This window comes from Equus caballus, chromosome 10, assembly GCF_041296265.1.
Source record: "Equus caballus isolate H_3958 breed thoroughbred chromosome 10, TB-T2T, whole genome shotgun sequence".
Lineage (NCBI taxonomy): Eukaryota > Metazoa > Chordata > Mammalia > Perissodactyla > Equidae > Equus > Equus caballus.
Window position 1 is genome coordinate 72,216,053 of NC_091693.1, and position 24,973 is coordinate 72,241,025.

General features: G+C 41.2%; 3 protein-coding genes and 1 long non-coding RNA gene across 7 annotated transcripts in view; 2 read left to right on the forward strand and 2 right to left on the reverse strand.

The window, feature by feature from the left end:
• Positions 1–2,325, forward strand: part of NT5DC1 (5'-nucleotidase domain containing 1) — a 126,535-nt gene extending 124,210 nt beyond the window's left edge. For all 4 annotated transcript variants that reach the window (XM_070223667.1, XM_023650962.2, XM_023650963.2 and 1 more), the window contains one exon: positions 545–2,325. In XM_070223667.1, coding sequence (XP_070079768.1) covers positions 545–660 — 116 coding nt within the window. In that variant the 3' untranslated portion in view covers positions 661–2,325. The remainder of the gene's footprint in view (positions 1–544) is intronic.
• A 4,186-nt stretch (positions 2,326–6,511) lies between these two features.
• Positions 6,512–13,348, reverse strand: TSPYL4 (TSPY like 4). Its single transcript, XM_005596891.4, has one exon. It carries the CDS (start codon positions 10,784–10,786, stop codon positions 9,404–9,406), a length of 1,383 nt encoding a protein of 460 aa, XP_005596948.1. The 5' UTR covers positions 10,787–13,348; the 3' UTR covers positions 6,512–9,403.
• Positions 13,349–18,534: 5,186 nt separating this feature from the next.
• TSPYL1 (TSPY like 1) lies at positions 18,535–21,914 on the reverse strand. The gene has a single exon (XM_005596892.4). The coding sequence runs from the start codon at positions 21,786–21,788 to the stop codon at positions 20,499–20,501; it is 1,290 nt and encodes a 429-aa protein (XP_005596949.1). The 5' UTR covers positions 21,789–21,914; the 3' UTR covers positions 18,535–20,498.
• An 880-nt stretch (positions 21,915–22,794) lies between these two features.
• The window catches only part of LOC138915820 (uncharacterized), a 36,886-nt gene continuing 34,707 nt past the window's right edge, over positions 22,795–24,973 (forward strand). Inside the window, exon 1 of the long non-coding RNA XR_011422143.1 lies at positions 22,795–23,241. This is a non-coding gene — a long non-coding RNA (uncharacterized lncRNA). The remainder of the gene's footprint in view (positions 23,242–24,973) is intronic.

Consider the following 24,973-nt stretch of genomic DNA (forward strand, 5'->3'; position numbering starts at 1 on the left):
TCCCTATTCCCCTTGTTACTGTGTGTGGGTGTAATGTTTACAATATGGAAAGTTACCACATTGTGCTTATTAAATCCTTATTTAGCTAAGCATTCAAAGATGATTCCTAGCAACACGTTATTACCAAGGGCTATGAAGATTACTACTTCTCATTTACCAGTTACATGATCCCCTGAGGTAGGGCCTGAGAGATATTTTAATTTAAAAAAAAATCAGATGAGCATCCCTATTTTATGTGTTAACTTTTGTGTGGAGAGTATTAAAATTAAACTCACTAGTTAGAGCTCTAAGAGGATTTGTAATTTCTCTAGATGTAGTCTGACTTAAATTATGATTGTAAACTTTATAGGGAAAGACATCTACACTCTTCATCCTAGGTGCAACCTATCCAGGCGAGAAAAGAATATTAAAATTAGGAAACTCTAAAAAATAAGTTTTTTATCAATGACTATCAAATTTTGATTTGTTTATACTTATAGAAGCCCTTTTGAGATCTTCAGAATAATCAAATCTTTTTTTTTTTTTTTCACTTGTTTTTTTTCAGAATTACCCCTGGACTACAAATTTACCAGGTTCTCTTCAAATAGTTCAAAAACGGCTGGCTACTATCCATACCCTCCATTGGTCTTATCAAATAATGAGAAACTGACAACCAAATAAATTATCTTTACTAAAAAGTGAAGTGAAGAACCATATATGCAGCAAATGTCCTATAAAGATGTTAATTTTCAAGAAACACTGTAAAATGCCTTAGAGGAACAAATTCATATTGAAAATTGACCAAGACATTGATATGTTTTTCCATAGGACTGCTTTCCATATGGATCATCTTCACGCCCAGGAACTCTCAGCTTATTAAAATTTCAGTATCTTAGAACTGAAAAGAACCTTATTCATATTTTCTATACCAATAGTTCTGAGATGAGAATTCGTCTGGGGAGTTATACGTATATACATACACACACATATTTACACATATGCCTAGACAGTGGTTCTCGAAGTGTGGTCCCGAAACCACCACCATAGCATCACCTGAGAACTTGATAGAAATGCATATTTGCAGACTCTACCCCAGACCTACAGAATCAGAAACTCTGGGAATGGGCCCCACGCAATCTGTGTTAAATTACAGTGTGATTCACCCTAAATTTGAGAACCACTGGCTAGACTGTCACCTCCAGAGATTCGTTTAATTGGTCTGGGAATATAGATGAGCATTGGCTTCTCTTCCAGGCCCCAGAAAATGCAGCCAGAATTGAGAAGAACTGATTTACACCTGTTCCTTCAATTTATAGCCACGAACACTGGGTCCAGTGACATTAAACTATTTTTCCAAGCTGTCAGGTTTTATGCTATTGTTGTGTTTTCCCAAAAAAAAGGAAATAAAGAGACATGATTTCTTCTGAGACCACACAGCCAGTATGGGCAGAGATGATATGAGAAGCCAATTATTTCAACTTCCGATGTTACCCATTAGGGTTTTCTCCTTCCTAATAATGTTAAAGGCTGTTTCATTCATTTTCCTTCACTTTAAGGCATGTATTCTCAATGGGACAAAAATTGGTTCGTAAGGGGAAAAAAACTCTTAGATGATGCAATGGATTGTGGCCTTCCAAAGCTCAACCCTACCCAATAAAGTCTTATTCCTTAGTATTAATTTCTCACATTAGGGAGAAATGTAATTTAAAGTTAAATTTATTAATTTAATTTAAATTTAATTTTTCTCCTTGGAATGGGGGATGATAATGAAAAAAAGGTTGAGAAAAGTTGCTTTAAGGGATTTATAGTTATATTACAATCTGGGATTATTGTGTTCTGTGTGCTATGTATACCACGTATGTATAGTCATATTAGTAGCTATTTGTTGCAAGATGTTTGGAGCCAGATAATGTTTACAATATAAATTCCTGGCTACTCTTATGCTGTAATTTCACTGTGTGCATCATGGACAGTATCAGAAAACATGCTGGTAACTATCATTATTTTACTTGGATTGCAGCAGAGAATTTAGCATACTGATGCATGTAGTGAAAGGATAAATATTTTGTTAAATTTTTAAATGCTCAAATAACCTCCAATATATTGTGAGGATAAGTATCTCAGGGTAGATAAACAGTTACTGAAATTTTTTCCTCAAAGTCAGTAGCTTTGTTTGCTCTCTACTACTAAGTATACAACAATGTATTTGAAATTGACTTCCAAAATCTCATTGGAATATGATAATGAGCATACGCAATCAAGCTTAGAGCTAAATGAAAGATGCTGTCTCATGTATACTGTCAATAGACATTTGATTTCTTTTAAAAATAAAGCTATTTTTCCTTATTCATGTTTATTTTGTCAATGGCAAAGAATAATACATCTTTAAGTGCCTATAAACTGCTGTTGTTAATATGAAAAATGAGAACTCCAAAATAAGAAGTTAATTGCACTTTTTTGGCCACTAAAGAGTGGAAAAAAAATTCAAGTCAGAAGTTCTAGTCCTGCTTTTACCAGTACCTACCCAAGGAATCTGAACAAGTCACCACATAATCTGACCTCAGTTTTTTCCATCTTGTCAAAAAAGGGTAAAGTTTATTTCCAAATTTCCTTTCCCCTTTCTAACAAAGTTGGTCACTGCTTCTAATGAATGTTGTTTTTTTTGTTGGACTGTAATTAGACTTTTAAATTTTTTCATTGTCTCTAAAAAGTGCCAGTGTCTCTACTTGGCTATGAAGAGTAAAAATAATCATCCAAAAATGGCACTATAAAAATTAAAAAGCATATTTGAGAAGAAAAGCTGGATATCCTATGATAAAGTTATATCAAGTAAGAAAGCAGGAAAATTGTATCAACAGGCAGTTAAATATTAGCATCCAGGCAAACATTCATCATCTAAAAGATACCTACAAATATGCAAGAGAAGCGAGGTTTTCTTTGCTGGCCAGTTGATCTCATCAGCAGAGAAAAGATCTGAATGGCACAGCGGGCAAACAGTTTGTCAGGTTTTGGTATTTGGAATATTGAGGTAGCAAAAGCTTCGGCTGAACCAACTGCAATCTAAAGTCAGCTACTTCTGAGTTTGTTAAACTCTAAATTGAATCAAGTATGACTTTTCCACCAAAGATCATACCCAACAATAACTTTAAATATATATATATATATTTAAAGCATATATATATACATATGTACATCCATATGCATATACACACATATATGAGTACACACACTTTTAGTGAGCTGGTTTGAATGAAAATCAAATCTATATGATTATTTCATATAACAAACCAACATAAAATGGAATGTCAGTCTATCTCTTTGGATATAATAACCCTGACTGTATGCTGGAATCACATGGATAGCCTTTTTTAAATGTGTGATATTGCAGGAACGTTCCTTACCTCTTCTCAGGCTCTTGAGCACAAGATTATCACAAGAGTTAGCTTCCAAGTTAGTGCAAGACTGGGATATATTCAAGAGTGGACTCACCCAGTGTGGTCTGGTTGCTGCCATTGAAAATCCTTGGGCATTGTCCAGTCCACACAGGGTGAATTCAAAAAGGTGTCTCTTGTTGTTGGTCTCTCAAATCATCCTCAGAAGTAATGGTAAAAAAAAAATAATGATAATGAGTGCTGACTCCTCACCAGGCTACTTCATCTACCTTATTTACTCCCTATAGTCATCATATGAGGTGTATACAGTTATTAAAATTTTACAGATGAGGAAATTGAAATTCACAGAGGTTAAATATGCTTGCTCAATGTTGCACTAAGGAACAGAGCCTGTACACGAGCCCAAGTTTGACCCCCAAAGCATGCTCTTAGTTGATTGACACATAAAAGTCTTCCAATGTTAGATCTAGAATGGGGCAAATTCTGTCTAAAACTACACTTGCTTTTAACAATCACGCCATACCACGACACATGAGGGATTAAAAATGAAGACATGGGCTCTCTCCTAAAGTAACTTATGATTTAGTAAAAAGTATTAAAACAGATATAACATAGAACTTACCTGGAAGAGTAAAATAGAGAACCAAGAATCATGGGAGTCCTAAAATGTGTAACGAAGTGTGCTCTTCGTGGAAGCCACATATGCTAAAGTCATCAATGAGCAGGTCTACACTTTCTTCATATTCAGGTTCAAATGTCCACCTTGAACACTTAGTAAACTTCCTTCTTTGGCGCTGAGGAAACCAAAATGGAGAAGGAATAATGAAAACTGGTCCGAGTAAACTTCGTGGAAGATGGGATGTCTGGGCCTATAGAGAAGTTGGGTCATTACTTAGAATGAGAACTACAATAGCACATAGACTGCTTGTCAGTTTCTTGTCCCATGCACCTGTTCTCGGACTCTTAAAAAAAAAACACCTCATTTTACTTTCTTGGTAGAGATCAAAGCTTAATAAAGTTTAATAAAGAAGAGAAGGAATAAATTTACTAAATGCTTGTTAAAAGCCATCACCAACTTGAATCAATTAAAAAATAAATATTCTCTAAACATAATAGAGATGTCAACATTTCTTTACAGTTCTTAGCATCTAAATTTCGTAATAATATTTAAAGTCCTTTTGGTGCATTTACTCCCTTTGATAAAGGGAACAAACTAATTTTATTTATTTAGACAGCAAACATTAAGATTACATATGTAAATTCAGAAGTGTTTTAATCTCTATGGAATCCTGTAAAAGTACCCCTTTCAAAGACCAGTCCATGAATGGGTTAAAAATAACCTTCAACTGAGTCCAGAATACTCACGTAAATAGGGTTTTTGTTTTATACCAAATTTAGTTCAGATCACTGTGTTATAGTGATAGGTACCCTAGCATGAAATTTAAAAAATACGTCTGTTACTTGCATTTTAGGCAATTTACTTCAACTTTCTGATCCTGTTTTCTCAACTATTTCGATGGAGATAGTAAAACTTGTGTCAAGATTATGAAGGTAACGTGAGAACACATGTGGAACTGCGTGACGTAGCCCAAATCTCTTGAGATTGTCAAGCCAAGAATGTGCATCTGATGCAAACTCAGATATCCATAGGGCAGGGACCTCAATAATTAAGAATACAGGTAATGTTTTTGGTTTGTTTTTAGTGATGAAAATTGATTTAAGGAAACTTGAATCAACTGGAGATAAAGTAGAAGCAGCAGCAGAAGTAACGGGGAGAAGGGGCTCTGAGTAAGGAAGGTCTGTGGTGGGTGTCTGGCCTGAGCTGAATATCCAGAAATAGGAAAGCATTCCCAAGGAGATTCTGTTATGTGGGGACCAGGGAAATTATGAAGTATGTCACTAGTACTCACAGGACATTATGGCCTGAGCAGACCAAAATGATACTTCTCTGGTGAACAGAGAATGAGAGAATCTCTTAACTAGTTTGGAGGTCTGCATAAAGAATAATTCAGTTCTAGAACTGAGTAAGAAAGACAAAAAGGCAATGCAAAGAAATGGAGTAGGACTATACGAGTGAACCAATTGGTTGTGGTTGGTAAGTGAAACCTAGAGAATGCTTAATTGAGTCTAACTGTATTAGACTAAACAGAACAGAAACCCCGTGTTAATCTGTAACAAATGAGTGGCACTAGCTTACTAGAAAAATGAATACTATTGGTTAGACTAAAGCTGATAAAAAACCGAGGGCAACAAAAAGGTATTTTCTGACTATGTCCAGAATGGGCTAAAAGAGATAATGCTTGAAACAGGTGGTTGAGAATGCAGAAATCAATCACTGAATTGCAAATGTAAAATGAAGACTCTAAGGGAAAATTGGGATTATGATGGGTCTAGAGCTTGCAAAAGAAAGCCTAGCTAATACTTAAAGTTCTCCAGGCCTTGAAAAATTATACTTCAGCAAGTAAAACGCGCAGGTAAGAATTGCACCAAGAGTCAGCAAGTCCAACTGTATATTTAACAATCTCTAGCTCAAATCAGTAATTTGGGGCCATTTATGTCACATTTTTGTTAAATGGCTAAAAATACTTGGTGATTCATTTTCACAGCTCTTGCAGCATCCATAGCCCTCTCTACTACAGAGAATGCCTAAGTATTTATCTGCCAACCTTCGTGTAACAGCTGCTGAACAGCAAAACATCACTGGTAATTGAAGTTGTGATGTCTGCTATCATTTGTTTCTAGACATTTCAGTCATAATTTTTTTGTAGTTCTTTATTTTTAAAAAAGCACCACATTGTTGTAGGAAAAGAATTTAAGTAGCACTTACAGAATGCACAATGATTAATTCTTCCTAAAGTCTATCTTAAGCTCATTAAGAAAACACTGAGACTGGGGGGGACGTAGCTAACATAAATGTAGTAAACAAAGATGGTGCATGAAGAGTTTTCCACTGAAAATGGTATTTTAAGTAAGTGGCAAAAATCAATATGTGGTGCTTTAATTAAAAATTATGTTCTTGAGTACGCAATTTTAGTTGTGCTTATTTACCATTTTTCAAGCAAAAGATTTTGGAGGTTTTTTCCTAAACTTCAGGATGATGCTTATTGTGACGATTTGATAACTTTAATGATTTTTCAACCTTTTATTAGCCTAGGCAACATAGACAGAACTTTATTTTTATTTTTTGGTGAAAACAAGAAATACAGCAGATTGACAGATTTTATTTTTCCTCCAAGCACAGAGAAGACTAAAGTACTAACAATCCTTGTTTAGATTGACAGAGCAATTCTACAAGTACTTATACTGGTTAGGAACATAAAATGTCAAGTATAACATTACTACTAGGGCAAGAAATACCAAGTAAAACAACAGAGTTACGTTTTTCTTTTTGAGATTTCTTTCACAAGACAGCAACAATTTGTAAAATTTCAAAGATCACATTCAAATTATATTTCTAAGAATAGAGCTATATATGAAGAGAGACCAGAACAATCTTGTACATTCTTGAATGTTCACAGAAGTCTTCATACTGCACAGGAAACAAGTTTGCTATTTTTGCACACATTCTCAATTACAAGCAAAAAGCAGGCCTGTAAATGTCCTGCTTTGTAAATGGAAATTTTGCTAGTAAGCAAAGGAGAAAGGAATTAAAAGGATTTTACTCAAACACAGTGAAATAAGGACATATACCATTAATCTTCACATATAAAATGTCACGCCTAGAATAACAGAAAGAAAACATCCAGACCTGCCCTTTCGTTTACAAAAACCTACTGGTGAACGCAAGGAGTTAGGGAAAAACTGGAGGAAAACCTAACTCCTCCAAGCACCCTCTTTAACCATCAAGCACTTTGATTCTCTCACCTCTCCTGGGAAAAGCCTCCGGGGCCTCCCCTCCCACCCACGACCCTGCAGGGTTCCAGTCTTTCCTGCCTGCCTTTCCAGGCCCACTCCACAGGGGGCTCATTTCCCTTTCTGGGCTCTCAGTTTCCCCAGCCTAGGGCACCCTCTCCACTGCTCTGTGTTCAGACCTCCCAAGCCCTCGGGGAGCTTAGGCCTTCAAAAAGGAAGGAGAAAGGATAAGGGCAGATAGTCACAACTACCATACACCTCCATAAGTAAGAGCTCTGACAGCACCGCTGTCCCACCTACTGGCACTCGTCCTGGAAATCCAGACAGACTCTACACACGCCCTTACCTCCTAAGAGGGAGGCTCTGTCTCCCACAATGCAGACTGCAGCCTGCTCCCTCATTTGTTAGGACACAAGCAGGGAAGGAAATGGGGAAGGTGAAGACTGAGAGCCAAGAAGGCCAGGCAGGAGGATGGAAGCCCCTGGGACATCAGGGCAGTAAGAGAATGGTACAAAGGTCAGGGGTGACCCTCAAAATGCTGCTTTGGGGTTATTTCTAAGGGATCCAAGGCCCAAAAAAGAATCTCCATGTTTAGAAAAGTAGAGTGAAACTAAGTTTTGGTTGCTTTAGATCACAGCTTGCTCTGGGTCTATCTTGAATCCATCACTGTGAGGTCCTTCTGCCTCTACTTCCAGCTTCTCAAACTAAAGCTCAAGAAACACAGAGAAAGTTTTGGTGAATGGATAGGGGAAAAGCGCGGAGCTGTCAAAGTTGGCCCCAAAAAACCAGTGCCCATAACTAAGCAATTAACCTATACATCTCCCTCCGAAATGTTCAGACCTTGCTAAAGGAAGTGGGGTGGAGGCAGGAGGGCAGTAAGAGATCTGGACTCTATCGTACAGTGGCTTTCTCCCTCTGGACACAATCAAGGAGAGAACAAATTAAATAAAAAGCCTGCTTTGCCAGCTTTGTTTTCTGTTTCTGAGCTGTAACTGCTTCAGAGAGGAGGAGGGAGGGAAAGAGAAGTGGGGGAGGATTGAGGGAGGGGGAGGGGAGAGAAACAGACATAGACAGACACCGTAACAGGCCCCAAAGACCAGAAATACCTCTTCCTTGGTGCCCCCACCCTGGCAACTTTGTCATGCTCAGAATGGAAGCAGGAGGGGGCTGCCCAACAAAGTTGCCTAGATGAAGGGAGGTTTGCTGGCTAGGACTCAGAAAGGCCAACTGCTAGAAGGGACCCCCACACCAGCTTTGTTGTGAGCACTGTCACATATGACTGTCCAACCTGCCTGACAGTCAACTGGGTTTATGGGTAACCATTTGAAGGGTGGGGAGTGGGGTTGGTTCCTGTGTGCTGCCTGGGAACTTAAGTCTGCAGATATTGCCTGAGGAGGCAGGCAGGGTACCTGGGCAAAGCTCATCCAGAAGGCTGACAGCAGGTGTGGGTGGGCCATAGCACAGGCCTTCATACTCACCAGTACCTTGTCACAATGCAGTGACCAAAGACATACGAAGACCAATGTGATAACATAGAACACCTCTCATCTGTTACCTCATTCATGCCTAGTAGCCACCCACCAGCCACCCGCTTATTCTGCCAGATAACCAGCAGGGTAGATGGCACCAGCCCAGGAAGGCAGCTGAGAACCAGTGGTAGCCTGGAATGTCCAGTTTGGATTGATGGCTGGCATCATTTATATCAGCTTCATCTTGTAGCAGTGAAACTCAAAGAGCTTGCCACAGAGTACATTGGTATGAGGACAGCCAGCATAAAGTATGAAGCCCAACTAGTTATTTGCAAAGATATATCAAGCTTCTTTGTGGTAGATAATCACTTAAATAACTGGGAGAAGACCATGGTCACAGACAGGGCCCAAGGCATGCAAAGGAAGGCAGTGCATATCTACAGCATCATGTGCTTGGCATAGAAGCAGTGGAAGGCCATGCACTTGGAACATGTAACACGATGCAGAACAGCATGAATGTCCAGAGGAAGAAGAAAAGAGGCATATAAGCGACACTCCTGCAAGTGGTTGTTGAAGACTTAGAAGAACCAAAGAACAAAGTAATCCAGTGTGGAGAGAAAGCAGACAGACGACTGCATGCTGCTGGCTAAGCATAGGTCCAAGAGGAGGTGGTAAGGAAACTTGTGTGAAAGATTCTCCCACGGGCAGAAGTTAGCCAGACTGGAACCTGAAAGACCTGGGGCTCTCTACTGGCTGCCTTGCTGGGTCTCGAATTCCTCTGCGGGGCCCTTCACCCATCAGGTAGTACTGTAGGGGATTGGGCCACAGTTCTGCTTTGATAATCTCAGCAATCCTGTCGAATTCTAGGAGGCTGTGGTCTGAGAACCAATTGAAGAAACTGGGGATAGTGTTCCCCTCCCGGTTCCTGTGGATATGGGACTGGGGATCCTGGCCCCGGTGCCAGCGGATTGGAGTGGAGAGAGACACCACCCGGCCAGAGGATCTGCGCTCATATTCCTTAACCAGCCCCTCATTTCGGAAGTAGGGGTTGCTCTGAAAGATGAACTTGAATTTGCAGCCTGCTCTGGGGTGTTTAAGCTCCTCCACCTCCAAATTGATCATGTACCTCATCATGTCTTCATCTTGGCCACTGATCATAGGCGACAGCTGGGGGTGGTTCCGAAAGGCAGTGACCCAGAAACCTGGGATATTTTGGATAATGAAACTTCTGCGCTGCATATGGAGCCTTCGCATGCGGCCAAACTTGCGCTCCAGCTGAAGGAAGGCCCTGTCAGCCTGGGCATTTACGTTTGACAGCTCCTGATCGATGGCCTCCAGCGAGTCCATGCAGTTACTGATCTTCGGGGCCCTGGCCCGGGTCTCCTCTTTCACTCCTCCTACCACCTTTTTTTCCTTCTGTATCACCTTCTTTTCCTCCACCACTTCCTCTGCTCCTCCTTCCTTTTCCGTTGCTGCTGAAACGGCGTACTTTTTCGTCGTCATTTCCTTGGCCTTCGCCCCGAACATCATCTGAGACCCCGAACCCCCCGCGCCACAGGTTTCTAGCGCTTTCTCCCCAGCGGGGCTGCGTGGCTCTCTACGCTGACAGCCATTTTCCTGGCTATTGTCGATTGCTACCGAGGCAGAGGCTCCTTCCAGGCTCTCTGTGGCAGGCGGGGTCTCTTTCTGGCCCACTTGGGTCGCTGCACGGCCGCGACTCCCGGCCACTCGAATGCGGAGCGGGGGGCCGTAGCCCACGGAGTCCTGGAGTGCGCCTCCCTCCGCGGCGGGCTCCAAGCCGCCCTCACCTGTGTCCGCCATCACCTGTGTTGCCTCGGTTTCCTCGCCTTGGCACTGGTTTCGGTCCGGATGTCCCGGGGCATGGTTGGGAGTACCAAGGTCGCAGGTTTTAGCGACAGGGAGGTTGTTGCCCTCATCCAGCCCGCTCATTTTGGGAGCAGTCAGTCCTATGGCAGGAGAGCGTCCCTTGTCCTCCGCAGAAGCCGCGCTCCGCCCCTCGCACCACCTCTCTTTTCCTCTTGGGAGGCTGCTACCATGGCAACCGGTGACGTCAGGGCGGTAGCATCTTAACATCGCGCGAGAACTCGCTGCCTTGCGATCACAGTGGTCAGTCAAGGGTGCTTCTTTATCTTTCTGTTAGAGAATGTTACGATTTTCGTCTGTCTGGAAGAGGTTTGGCTTAAAAAAATAGTTGCAGACTAGACTCAAGCATGTGAGAACTGTGTTAATATGGGTTTCTAAGGCACTGAAAGAATTTCTAAGGCACCTATGCTATTGTCTCTTAAAATATTTACTTAAGAAAGGTTATTGTCTATTCTAGTCTGTTAGGTCATTGGGCTTCTCGGTATAGTAAAGTAGATTCAGCAATTCAAATGCCTTCCTTCTTTAATGTACAGATTCATGGCTACTATCCAAGAATTGAGATGAGCGGAGTTTGATTTTTAAGAAAGGTGAAAAGTTGCTGTGCTAAGTATGATTTAAAAAGTTAGGAGCAGCCGAGAGGGAAACTTCTCTCATCCTAACAAGGCATAATACAGGATTATTTCAATTTGTCTTGGAGATTTTAAAGTTTATATACTTTGGGCAACACCTACGAAGCAATGGGACAATATTTCCCCTTCACTTTTGACTAATGTAAGTAGCAAAGTATTGTATGTTCCTTACTTAGAGATGAGGTGACCCCCCACACACGGGAGCGTGCAAATATAGCCCTTAAGCACTACTGGAAGAAATGTAATCTCAGGAGATTTTAATTTCTAAAATTATGCATATTATATATTGTCTAACCTCAGGTTATAATCTTAATCTAAAAAGAGTTCCTGCTTCATAATGCCCATGGGCATGAAGCTAGCAAATATTGGCCAAAATTTGCTCCTGTGATAATTCACTGCAGGGCAGAAACAATAATTGTTTGCAGGCACTGAAGCTATTGTCTTAATTAAAATATTTTAAACTAACATATTAAACATTTAAAATGTTAGTTTAAAATATTTACTTAAAAAGTAAGAAAAAGTTATTTTCTACTCAAGTCTGTTAGCTCATACAATTCATTTGATAGTAATTATCTATTATCGTTTTGTTTGTTGGAGTGTGAAAATAATAGTGTTAATCCTTAGAAAAATGCAAGAATGAAGGAAAACTTAAATTTTGTGTATTATTAATGTCTTAAATTCTTATTAGAAAATGACTGATTACAACTCTTTGTAATAGAAACTCCAATACAGAGCACCCCAGATATATGGTTTGCAAATATTTTCTCCTGTCCCATAGATTGCCTTTCACTGTGTTGTTGATAAAACAGTGCAAAAAGATTTGTTTTCATATATAAATAGTGCTAGGTTCTAGGCTTTAATAATAGATTTTTCATCTACATGAAGGTTTAGCACTAGATAATTGTTTTATGTGGGGCACTGTCCCTCACATTGCAGGATGTCTAGCATTCCTAATGCCCCTAAGGAATGCCAGTAGCACCCACATTCGTTATAATAACCAAAATAACTCTGGCAAATTTCCCAAACACTCTGTTAGAGGGAGGTACACAATACACAGTGAGAAAGTTTTTTAAATGCTTGGGAATATGGTATTCCCATTTCTAGTCACTAGAGGGAGGAAGTGGTCTTTAAGAAGATAATCTGACTCTAGTTTGTCTGCCTTTGGTGTTCAAGTTTAAAGTGCTCCGAAGAGAGTATTTATAGCAAGTTTATTGACTATACATTCATTAAAAGAACTATGACATGAGTTTTCAATATATGTTTGATGCTCTATATATTATTAAAATTGAATCATCTTTTATACTTAGGCTATCACTGTTAACAAAATTAAAATTTTCTCAGACAAGCTTGTTTGGTTATGATGGCTCCCTGTGATAATGTTTAGCCAAGAAAATGTCATATATCCTTACTTTCTCCATTCATAAGGGAAATCAGGGACAAGTTCCCTGACCTGAATGACCTCATATCTTTGTATGCTGGATGTGATGGTTAATTTTATGTGTCTGTTTGGGCCAAAGGGTGCCCAGATTAAATACTATTTCTAAGTGCCTGTGAGGGTGTTTTTGGAATTAGCATTTGAATTCATGGACTCAGGAAAGTAGATTGCCCTCTGAAATGTGAGTGAGCATCATCCAATCCATGAGGGCCTGAATAGAACAAAAAGGTGAAGGAGGAAGGAATTTACCCCTTTTGCTTCCTGCCTGGGTACTTGAACTGGGGTATCAGCCTTCTCCTGCCCTTGGACTGGTCATAGCCCTTTATTCTCAGGCCTTGGGACTCAGACTGGAATTATACCATCACCAGCTTTCCTGGGTCTCCAACTTAAAGACATCAGATCATGGGACTTCTCAGCCTCCATAATCACCCAAACTGATTCCTCATAATAAATCTCTTCCTATTGGCTCTATTTCTCTGGAGAGCCCTGACTAATACACTGGGTAAAGACACATACACTGGAATCAGACATATCTGGCTTCAGGTCTCAATTGTGCCACTTACTGGCTGTTCAATTTGAGCAAGTCACTAGACTTCTCTGAGCCACAATTTCCTCATATATAAAAAGAATATAATGAAATTTAACTCACAGGACTGTTGAGATGATGAAATAAGATATGTGTAAAGTATTTATCCCCATAGACTTTCAATAAATAAAAGCTGACTTGGTAATTTTTATGCTAAGATTTACCTACATTAAATAGATAGTGCAGGCAGTATAAAATTAATGGCAAATTCTATTATGAAACTATAAGTGTATAGAATTTCAAAGATGAAAGACTTCCATAAAGAACGAAGCAGTTATCAGCCAAAGCAACTAAAAGCATGATTCATACACATAAGCCCGTGAATGTCTTCTGAGGTAGTGACTTCATTTCTAAGTTTTCATTTCTTCAAGCTTCAAACTCTGGTTCCAGAGTTCAGAGCAGTTTAGTACTGGAAAATGAGTGCTTTCTCCACTTGCTTTCTAGTCAGTATATATATACAGTTTGAGTCCATTTGCATTTTCTTGATTGCATTAATAGTGCCCATTTTAAATAGCTGGGGAGCTTTGAAAAAATCCTGATGTCAAAGCTCTATCACAAACCAATTAAATTAGACCCTAAGGTGCAGACAGATTGGGAAATCACAGATAACCTTTCCTTGAACTCAAGTGAGGGAATATCCACTCCCTTCCCAGTTTTGTTAAATTTACTCAGAAATCTACCACCTTATAACATCCAGCTATTGCAAAGGGCCTGGCATGTAGTACAGGCTCCCAGCACATCTGCTCCACATTTTGACTCTGTAGTCTTGCAGAATGGAATTAGCCTGATTCCACAAAAGAGCTCTTTAAGTACTGGAAGATCATCATTATATCCTTCCCCTCAACTCTCCTACCACCCTAGCAAGAGATCAATTCCATGTTCCTCATCCATTCTGTATGCTAATTAAACAAGATTCATTATGCCAGCATTCTTCCTAAAGTCTGAACAAAATAACATCCAAATGACAGAATAGAAAGGTATTTTTACTGTCTTTATTATAAATAGTATACTACTTTAGATGGATCCTGGGAGAACGTTAGCTTTTGGGGCAGCAATATTGCTCTTTCACTCCTAATAATTTGCCAAACCCTTAAAGTATTAATGTGCTACTAAGTTAGGCTTCTCCATCTTACAGTTTACTGAAGTTTGTGTCCAACACTTTACAAGTATCTCTATTAATTTTTATTCTGTTCAGTTAGGCTAATTCTTTTAACCTATTCCCATTTGGAGGACCATTATTATTATTATTATCTTTGAGGAAGATTAGCCCTGAGCTAACTACTGCCAGTCCTCCTCTTTTTGCTGAGGAAGCCTGGCCCTGAGCTAACATCCATGCCCATCTTCCTCTACTTTCTATGTGGGACGCCTGCCACAGCATGGCGTGCCAAGCAGTGCCATGTCCACACCCGAGATCCGAACCGGCGAACCCCAGGCCGCAAAGAAGCGGATCGTGCACACTTAACCGCTGCGCCACCCGGCCGGCCCCAGGACCATTATTTCTAATGAGTAATTTTACTCCCTAGTTTCAAGTAATTTGCAAATCTGGTCTGCAGCCAGCCCATTGTTGAAGTTCGCACTCCCAGGAAACTTCCTTTCAGAATGACCCAGCATGTTATAATATGATCTTTCCATCAAGTATGGATCCACCTATTATTTAGTGTACGTGAATATATATATATATATATATATATATATTTTAACTTTGTCCCAGGGCATCAGCAAGCACACTTGGCACCTCTTTAGGGAAAGATGGCCCCTCCAGGCTGAGGGGTTAGAAAAGTGTGCCAGTTCCTCCTAGATGCAACCCATGATAGCAGATGTACTTTGTCTTTCAAATTCCCTTGTAAGAAAGGGCAATGACTTACTAGCGACTTTTGTTTACCTCTACTGATTACTCTTTGGTTTTTTTTTGGAAGGCAATATTAATATTTTAATATTATGATTTCAACTTCTGTGGGTTTGAAATTTTCAAAATAAAAAGTTGGAAAAATATTAAAAATGTTATATAGATTTTTTTTTGGTGAGGAAAATTGGCCCTGAGCTAACATGTATTGCCAATCTTCCTCTTTTTGCTTCAGGAAGATTGTCCCTGAGCTAACATCTGTGCCAAATCTTCCTCTATTTTATACATGGGATGCCATCAGAGCATGACTTGATGAGTAGTGTGCAGGTCCATGCTGGGCATCTGAACCTGCGAACCTTAGGCCACTGAAGCAAAGTGCACAAACTTAACCACTACACTACCGGGCCAGCCCTATGGCTTATTTTTATCAGTCATCAAAAATAGAAAAAATATTTAAACTACAAAAGTGCATAGTTAAAGACCTAATTGATCAATTTCCATCAAGGTAATAAAAATACTCAAATTTAAAAGATCATTCTATAATTAGAGACTATAGGAGGTAAGTGGGAAGCACACATTGTGAATAGTTATCAGTGCTAGTGGGTTATTTCATACAGTTCTAGATAGACCCAACACTGCCCCAAATTGACTACATATCTAGAAACTTAAATTTACTTGAGATTCATGTACTGCTCTACAAAATTCAGTAAATATAGGTCTTCTTATTGAGGGCTTGGTTTCAGCACACATTTGTTGAGGATGTGGTCCACTGATGAAGCAGAGGCCCTTCGGAGCTGAAACAAAGCACTTCAAGCAAACAGATAAGAACTGCTCACAAGTCCAACACCTCCCACACTAAAGAACGGATAAAGTTTACATCTGTCACTTCTACACAGTCTACATCTTCAACTAACACTGAGGGAGAGGAAGTTGGCCCTGAGGGGATGGTCCTGACCATCTCTGACAACTCCTCTTGCCCACATTAATCTCCTGAGTTTTCTTGTGTGTGTGACTGGTTTTAAGTACATGGATTTGCTGAAGAGGAAATACTCAAGGAATGGCATCCCCTCAGGAGATAGAGTTCCTCAAGTGCAAGGACAACCTTTACTTCACTGTCTCATATAATCCTTAATATAGTATCCAATACAAAATAATTTTTTTTGCTGAATCTTGCAGCAAAAACTACACTAATTTTCAAAAATAAAATATGCTTCTTCAAGTGGTAAGCATTGAATTGACTTGATGCAATGGTAGATTCAAGGTTTCTTTTCCTGTTGCTGGCCAACTGTTAAAATTTGGAGCCCAAGGGGCTGGCCCCGTGGCCGAGTGGTTGAGTTCTCGCACTCCGCCGCGGGCGGCCCAGTGTTTCGTTGGTTCGACTCCTGGGCGCGGACATGGCACTGCTCATCAAGCCACGCTGAGGCGGCATCCCACATGCCACAACCAGAAGGACCCACAATAAAGAATATACAACTATGTACTGGGGGGCTTTGAGGAGAAAAAGACAATAAATAAAATCTTTAAAAAAAAATAATTTGGAGCCCAAGTAACATACACAAAATGGTATATTTAATAACTGAAATTATTTTACTTTTTGAGGTTCATGTACGTCTGTAAACCAAAAAATACAGAACATTTGAGAAAAATATGAAGCTATAGGTCCTAAATGTTAGAGACTACTTTAAATAATCAATTTAACTAGGAGTGCCAACTTGGCACCCAGATCTAACCTACTTCTTTCTGGAAACATAGTTTTTACACAGTACGTTTTGCAAAGTACTGAGTATATCTTGGGTACTTGAGAACAAGTTGATTGAAGACATTACATTTTACCCTTTTACCCATTGGCCTCTAGCTATACTTTAGCCATCTTGAATTTTAGCTAAATAACCCAAGTCCTAAAGTCACAACAAATTTCATGGGGAGAAAGTAATAACATGCTTAATTTTTACAGGTATTCTATATGCTTGGAGATATTCATCAAGTCTAGAACCGTGCTGTCCTATGTAATTTAAAATTTACCAGTAGCCACATTAAAATAATGGATAAATAGGGGAAATTAATTTTATTACATTTTATTTAACTCAATATATGAAAAATGTTATTTCAATATGCAATCAATACAAAAAATTGATATTTTACATTCTTTTTTCCATACAAAGTCTTTGAAATCCAGGGTTTATTTTATACTTACAGCAGATCTCAGTTTGGACTAGCTACATTTCAAGTGGCTCAATAGCCACTGGTGGCTAGTGGCCTACTGTATTGGACAGCACATGTCTAGAGTCCAACCCTCTTCTACCTCTAGTGTAATAGTCACCTTAAAATGTACAAAAGCAAAGCAAATAAAAGTTGATCCAAAGTAATGTTCTGTTAAAATGGCAAATGAAAGGTTAAATGATATAGTGTTTGAACCTTTTCTAATTACTTAAATAAGAAATTTGCTTTTAAGAAAGGCTTTGCAAATTTTTGACATCAGTTTTACAAATGCCTTGAAAACCATTTTCTTCCTTCCACTACTTCATCAAAAGTCTTTCTGGGTACTAGATTATTTTGTTCTTTTTCTCCATTTGAGCCATTCATTTTGCCATTCAATAAATATTTATCTGGTGACAATTTTGCGCAAAACATTATGCTAGATCCAGTGAGGGATATAAGACACCCCATCTCTGTTTTCACAAAACTTCCAAACTAGAAAGGAAAGAGTGAAAAATGTGAAAATTTATCTTTGTATTTTATTTTACTGTATCACTCTGTTAATTACTTGTTTGCATATCAGTCTTTCCCCAAATCTTTAACAATAAAGGACTTTATCTTCTTATACTTATCTTCCCAGGGCCTGACAAAATGCCTTAATAAATATTTGTGGAATTCACTATAATGAATTATGTATTCTTTTCTAGAACATAGGTCCCTACAAAGTACACCAAGTACCTGAAGAAACATTTTATCTTCCCAAAGGAGAAGAGAAAAACTATATGGCAGAAGAGTTATCTATGAAAGGCCTTGAAAGATTTGACACAGAAAGTGGTGGGGTTTGAAGAAAAGAACGAACAAGTTTTTACACCTGAGAAAGTATGGGGATGGGTGAGGTTATCACTTATGATAGGAACCCTCTGAATGTTTGGTTATTAAATGGACAAGTGAATAAAAAGAAGAGATTGAATGACCTGAGAATATCATTTACAGAGACAGAAATGGAGGCTTTCAGAAAGTGAAAGGAGGTGGTGCTGCAGGAACTGTATGGAGAAAAGTGACATCATGAGTAAGCAGCTGCAACTGTTAACATTTTAAAGCAAAACAACCACCACTCTCCTGACCTTGGAAGGTACAGTGGTGTGCCTATTTTCTTACTTTTGGAATAAAGCCTGTTGCATCCATTTAAGAACTTTAATAATTCCATAATCTGTTATCTTGAACCATTTTGTCAAGCTTGTTTATGGGCAGAGTGAAAAATAAGAAATCTAGCAGAGTAACATGCTTTTATTGTACTATCATGCATATAAAGAAAGACAAATATGCCAATGGTACACTTTCAATTTGACAGAGCAATCTCCGAAGTATTAATGCTATTTAGGAAAAGAGACACATCAATTACTAAAGTGTTACCGGGGCAAATTATCAAGTTAAGACAAAGCCACACATTTTTTGTAGGTTATTTTTCTATGAAGACAACAATTTCCACAGTCTTCAGAATCTAACAAGACCAAGTTATTCAAATTATATTTCTAAGATATAGTTTTAACAGAAAGGAGAACAAGTTGAAAACCATTATGAATATTCAAGTCTTTATATCATACAAGAAAATAAACTTGCTATTTTTCCAAATGTTCCCAATTGAAAGCAAAAGAAAGCCTGTACAGCTGAATTTTCCCAGTAAGCAGAAACAGAGAAAATAAAAGGATTTTATAAATACTAGTGAAATAAAGGACACAGTACTGATCTTCTGCATAAATTAAATAAAAACAAGAGAGAAAGCAACCAAAGTTGCATTGTGTTTCTTTAAAGAACTCTTCTCTAGGCAACCTATTTAATACTCCAATCTCTTTCGATTCTCCCATAGAAATCCTGAGGTAAAGTATTTCTTGTGCTATCACCACTGACACAGAAAGAACCTCTTCCTTGAAGGCTCCCAGTCAGCCAGTCTTAATTTTAGGCCCAATTTTTACCTGGCTCATTTTTGCCTGCGGTCTTTAGTTCAGATTCCCCTGCCTAGAGCAACCATAACAATCTCTTCAGTTCCTCCATCCACTATCAACTAGGCAACACTTTTCATTCCATCTAGACTGCCTCCCTTTAAACCCTCTAGGTATTACTAAGGTGGAGGAGAGGGTGGGGAAGAGAACAGAGGGAATTAAGAGCTCTGGCAGTCTACTTTCCTGTCCCTGGAAATAATGAGGAGAGCCAAATTAAACTAAAAGGTCTGCTTTTGCAGATGCTTCTGAGCTATCACTTTTTTTTTTTTAAGAGACAGGCGAGAGAGAGAGAGACAGGAAGTGTACTGCCACCTTGGCACTTACTCATGTTCAGGATGAAGAAAGGAGACGCAAAGAGCTACCTAGGTTTTGTGTAAATTCACTAGTTGAGACTGAGAAGCCTGGTACTTGGAATAGACACCATCCTAACTCTTGCCATGAAGACAAGGTCCAACTTGTCACCTCAACCACTCGCCTAACAGTCAGTAGGGTTCCTGGATGATGCTTTTGGAGGGAAGAGCAGGTAAGGAATCGAAGTCTTTTGAGTGCTGGCAGGAACCTGGGTCCACTGCCAGTTCTGGAGATTCTTGTTTACCAGAAACCAGACACTGGGGCTGACAATGGTCTGGAAGATGTTCATCCAGTAGGTTGCAGACAAAGGCGGGTAGAGGGGTGTCAGGCATAGTTGGTAGCAGGCAACAAGAAGAGCAGACCAGAGGTGCAAGAGGAGCACTACAGTTACATAAATCACAAAGACACAAAGACCAAATGGCCCACTGCGGCTCTCCCTTGCTGTCATTAATGCCCCGCAATTGTCCACAGGCTATATGCCTGCACTGCAGAGCAAAGTGGGTAGAATGGGCTCCTAGACAAAGCGAGAACTACAGGTGGTAAGAGCCAAACCAAAAGCCCTGAGAACAAACAGGGTCCAACCAGTGCAGACAAAGGCGTGCAATCAACAGCATCATTTGGTTGCCTCAGGAGTGGCGTGAATCATGGCCATGCAGCATGTGACAGTCATACAGAACAGCATGAGGGCCATGTGGACGTGGAGGAGCGTGGCCATGAAGGTCTCGATCTGGAGGCTGAAAGAACCAAATGTCCAGAGGAAAAAATTTGCAGAAATGTCAGGAAAAAAAAAAAGTAGAAGGCATACCCATTTCTGCTGCCCAAGCACACGTCCAGCAAGAGGCGGCAGGGGACCTTGTGCAGGAGTATTCCCAAGGGCGAAGTTTAACCAGACTGGAACCCAAAGGGCCTGGGGATCTCCACGGGCTCCCTTATTGGGCGACGTCTGGGTCGACGGGCTCCTTCACGCATCAGGTAGTACTGCAGTGGATTTGGCCACAAGTCCTCTTTGATAATCTCCGCAATCCTGTCAGACTCCGGAAGGCTGTGGTCTGAAAACCACGTGAAGAAACTGCAGACGACGTCTTGGTTCCTGCGAATGAAGGACTGGGGTTCGTGGCCCCGGCGCCATATGATTGGAGTGGAGAGAGACACCACCCGGCCAGAGGCTCTGACCTCATACTCCTTGACAATCAGCTTGTTCCTGAAGTAGGGGTTTCTTCGAAAGAAGAACTTGAACTTGCAGCCAGTTCTAGGGTGTCTGAGCTCCTTCACCTCCAAATTGGTTATGTATCTTAACATCTCTGCATCCTGGCCCCTAATCATGGGCGACAGCTGGGGGTGGTTCCGAAAGGCAGTGACCCAGAAGCCCGGGATATTCTGAATGATGTAGTTCCTCCGCTCCAGGTAGTGTCGGCGCATGCGCCCGAACTTCTGCTCCAGCTGCTGGAAGGCCCGGTCAGCCTGAGCGTTCACAGTGTCCAGCTCCAGCTGGATGGCCTCCAGGGGGTTCATGCGGAGCTCCACGTCCAGGGCGCGCGGCCCCGCCTCCTCCCGCACCTGCCCGGCCGCTCCACGTCCTTCCACCGTTTCTGGCTCTTCAATCCCGGGATTCTCCCCCACCTCCATCGCCTGCCCCACTCCCTCCTCCTCCGCCACTGCTACGGAGAAGACCGGGAGCTTCTCGGGCTTCACTTCCTCGGCCCTCGCCTCCGCCATCACCTCAGACCCCGCGCTCTCTGCGCCACAGGCTTCCAGGGCCTTCTCCCCGCCCGGGCCGCGCGGCTCTCCACGCCCACAGCCGTTTTCCAGGCTGCAGTCCGTTGCTACGGACGCCGCCGCCGCCGCCGCCAGGCCCTCTGTGGGAGGCGGGGCCTCTTCCCGCCCCGCTTCGGTCGCCACGCAACTGCCGTCCCCACCTCCTCGGAGCCGGCGAGTCTGGCCGCAGCCGGCGCGGTCGGGGGGCGCTCCCAGCTCCTCTGGAAGCTGGGGCGGTGAGAGCGCGGCGGCCTTCACGCTTCCCTCACCCGTCTCCGCCATCACCTGGGACGCCTCGGTTTCCCCTCGGAGCTTCGGGCACAGGGCTGGCTCCGGGTCTCCCGGGGCGTCGTCAGGAGCAGAGAGCCTGCGGGGCTCGGGGAGAGGCTGCCTCTCGGCCCCATCCAGGCCGCTCATGTCGGGAGCAGCCAGGCCAGCAGGAGGTTAACGTCGGCTTTCCTCACAGAAGCCGCCCTCGGCGCCAACCGGCGGCTCGCCCCACCTACCCTCTAGTCTCGCGAGCGTCTCCGTGAGGGTGACGTCAGGGTTGTAGATCTCACCGTAACGCGAGAATTTGCTGTTCCCGGGATTGGCTGCGTGGTCGCCCGCGGTCCGAGGGTGTTGTCTTGATTTTCCTTCTATGAATTTAATCTGGTGGAGCCATCGTTTGACTCAGTAAATAAATGTAGTTGGGACTCGGAGACTGAAGGCAGTGAGGACCTTCCCTGCGATGCATCTGGAAACTGCCTCCAGCATGTAAACTGGGGTAATTAATTGTAGGCATCACTACTACGCTGCCTGCTGTCTTTGTCTGAAAAGATGTTTTTCTGGGTTTCAGCATTTTTTTAGGCAGGAAGGTAAATCTGTTCCCTGTTACTCCATAATGGCCAGGAGCAAAATCTTCTCTTTATTTTTAATTAAGATGAATAGCAAATTGTTTCCTTTGTCTCAAGTAGAAGTGACATGAAAATACCAATTCTTGCCACTAACGTGACTTGGAGAAAGCGCTACTCAACGGCTCTTTACCACAACAGTGATGCGTGTATTCCTTGATAGACCTAAAATTTTAATCTGCGTCAAAGAGAAGCTTCTGCTACATGATGTCTGCAGGAATTAAGCCAGGGTTGATTTGCTAAATCTTGCTCCATAGCCTCTCACTGCAGGAAAAAGAAAAGCTATATCCAGCCACATAAACTATTAATCTTTTAACGAATTTAGCTCTGCAAGGAGGTAGGAAAGGTTGGCTCGAATCTGTTCATCACATTCAGCTCACAGAGTTCATTTAAAAGGGATGCTAGTGTCTGGTTGGTTTAGTTTGTTGACTTGCGAGGAAAACTCTTGTTAGAGAGTTCCAAGGCTTCAGAGAAATACCAGTAGGGGGCACCTCCCCACACACATTTCTATGAAGAAGAGCCAGTTTACAATAGATAGCCAAGATGGTCTTGTAGAAAACAAACTTGCAGAATGCCAACGTGCAATTAGGTGACTCAAGGTGTAAAGGAGGCAAAAATTTTCTTCTCTTTGCTTTGTTTTGTGTGGTGGGCTGAATAGTGGCCCCAAAGATGTTTGCATTCTAAGCTTCAGAACCTGTGAATGTTATTTACATGGCAAAAAGGAGACTGCGCATATGCTTAGGTTAAGGATCTGGAGATGGGAAGATTATCCTGGATTATCGGGGTGGACCCTGTGTAATTACAATGGTTTTTATAAGAAGGAGGCAGGAGTATCAGTCTGAGAAGATGTGATGACCAAAGTAGAGGTGAGAAAGAGAGAGAAAAAGAGAGATGTGAAGATGGTATGCTGCTGGCTTTGAAGATGGAGGAAGGACCCAAGATCCAAGGACTAAAGGCAGCCTCTAGAAGCTGGAAAGGTAAGGAAACGGGTTCTCCCACAGAGCCTCCAAAGGAATGCAGCCCTGCCAACGCCTTGATTTTATGATGTCTAACCTCCAGAACTGTAAGGTCCTTTGTGTAGTTTTAAGCTATTAAAGTAGTGGTAATTTGTTGCAGAAGTAGTAGAAAAGAGTACTCCTTGGGTTGTGGTTTGGTTACATCTGTGTGCCTCAGGTTTATCCTAGCAGCAGCCCCGTCAATCTTGCCAAATGCTTTCTCTGAAGTCCTGCCCCAGCTGTGAATTATCATACCTTGAATCTCTTTTTGGTTATCAAGACCGGAAATATACTTAGGCAATACACTGAAAGACAAAATGAAAGCCAAAACCTACCACACAATAGATCTGAGAAGACTGAAGTCTAGGAGGACGAGGTCGTGGTCTTGTTTACCACCCTTTACCTAGTGCCTTGCACACTGCCTTGCACAGTGTTGCATAGATTGTTGGAATGTCAAAGGAACAAATGAACAGAATAGTTCTCCTGCCAGCAAGGTGGTGCTTGCAGAAGTAAGGGGCACATGGATTGTCACCCTGCTCTCCTCCCTATCTGCCACCAGCAAACCAGAGGACCGCACGACTGTCTGCAGAAATGAAGTCCTAGTCAGAATGAATTTCTACATCTGCATCAAAGCCTCTAAAAGCATAGAAAACCACAGGAAAAACAATTATGTTTTACAAGTAATTTACATTTGTCACAGTGTGTGACAAACTCTGAAAGACCTACATATCTAGGTGAGTTTACATAGCAAAGCCTCAGACTACCAACGCTATATTTCCAATTCTGTCCTTTCTGAACAAGCCAAGGTAATGATTCCAGGCCTTACTTCATTTCTCTCTGCAAGAAATGGATATAGGTCCTGTGATGCATGGCTGAAATTACTTCTATATAGATAAAAGAATAAATAATGGAATTTTCCACAAGGTCTACTTCTTTCTAATTGCCATGAAATCATCCTCTATCTTGGAACTGGAATAATTTAATTTGACCTGAAGTGGAAACTTTTATTACTCTAATATGCCTTGTATTTTTATGCAGAAGACAGTGCCAGCTTTTGACCATTCCTAGAATATGTGCCAAAGTCACCACTGTGATGTCCGCAAGTGTAATTAATTAGTGCTCTAACTGAGAAAGTTAGGAAAGACTCCAATGATAGATGGTGAGTGTAATTTCCCAGATAGTGTTGAGAAGCTTTGGAGGAACACTTCCTTCCTAGAAAAGCTAGGATGTGGAATATTTGGTTAAATATATACAGAAAAATGAGGAAAAACTTGACTCTGGCATAAAAGAGAAAAGTAATTTATAATAGTGTCTGTTTCAATATGTAAAGGCATTAATTTGCCGACACTATAACAAACGACAGAGTAGTTGGAAAGTTACGCCTGTTTGTACAATCACCGTTGGATGGAGACTGATAGGTTTTACTTTTACTGCTCAAATACCTTGAGCAGCATTACTCTTGCTGATGACCAAATTTTGGTTAAGTTCTAGAAAAGAAAAAGGAAAAGTTCCCCTTGATTGCCACGGCTCTATGTTTCTTCCATTGTAGGAAGTACATTTTCGCTTTTCTGAAATCAGGATGTGTCCTTTAAGCACTGTCAGCCAGGCGTCAGTCACGACATCATTGTTATTGTCATTGCCTGAGCATGTGTGAACTTGGTTATTGTTACTGATTTCATTTCTGGACAAACTATTTAAAGACTATCTGAATAAG

Coding starts and splice junctions, on each gene's coding strand:
- TSPYL4 (XM_005596891.4), bottom strand. CDS start 10,786: ATGTTAAGATGCTACCGCCCTGACGTCACCGGTTGCCATGGTAGCAGC.
- TSPYL1 (XM_005596892.4), bottom strand. CDS start 21,788: ATGAGCGGCCTGGATGGGGCCGAGAGGCAGCCTCTCCCCGAGCCCCGC.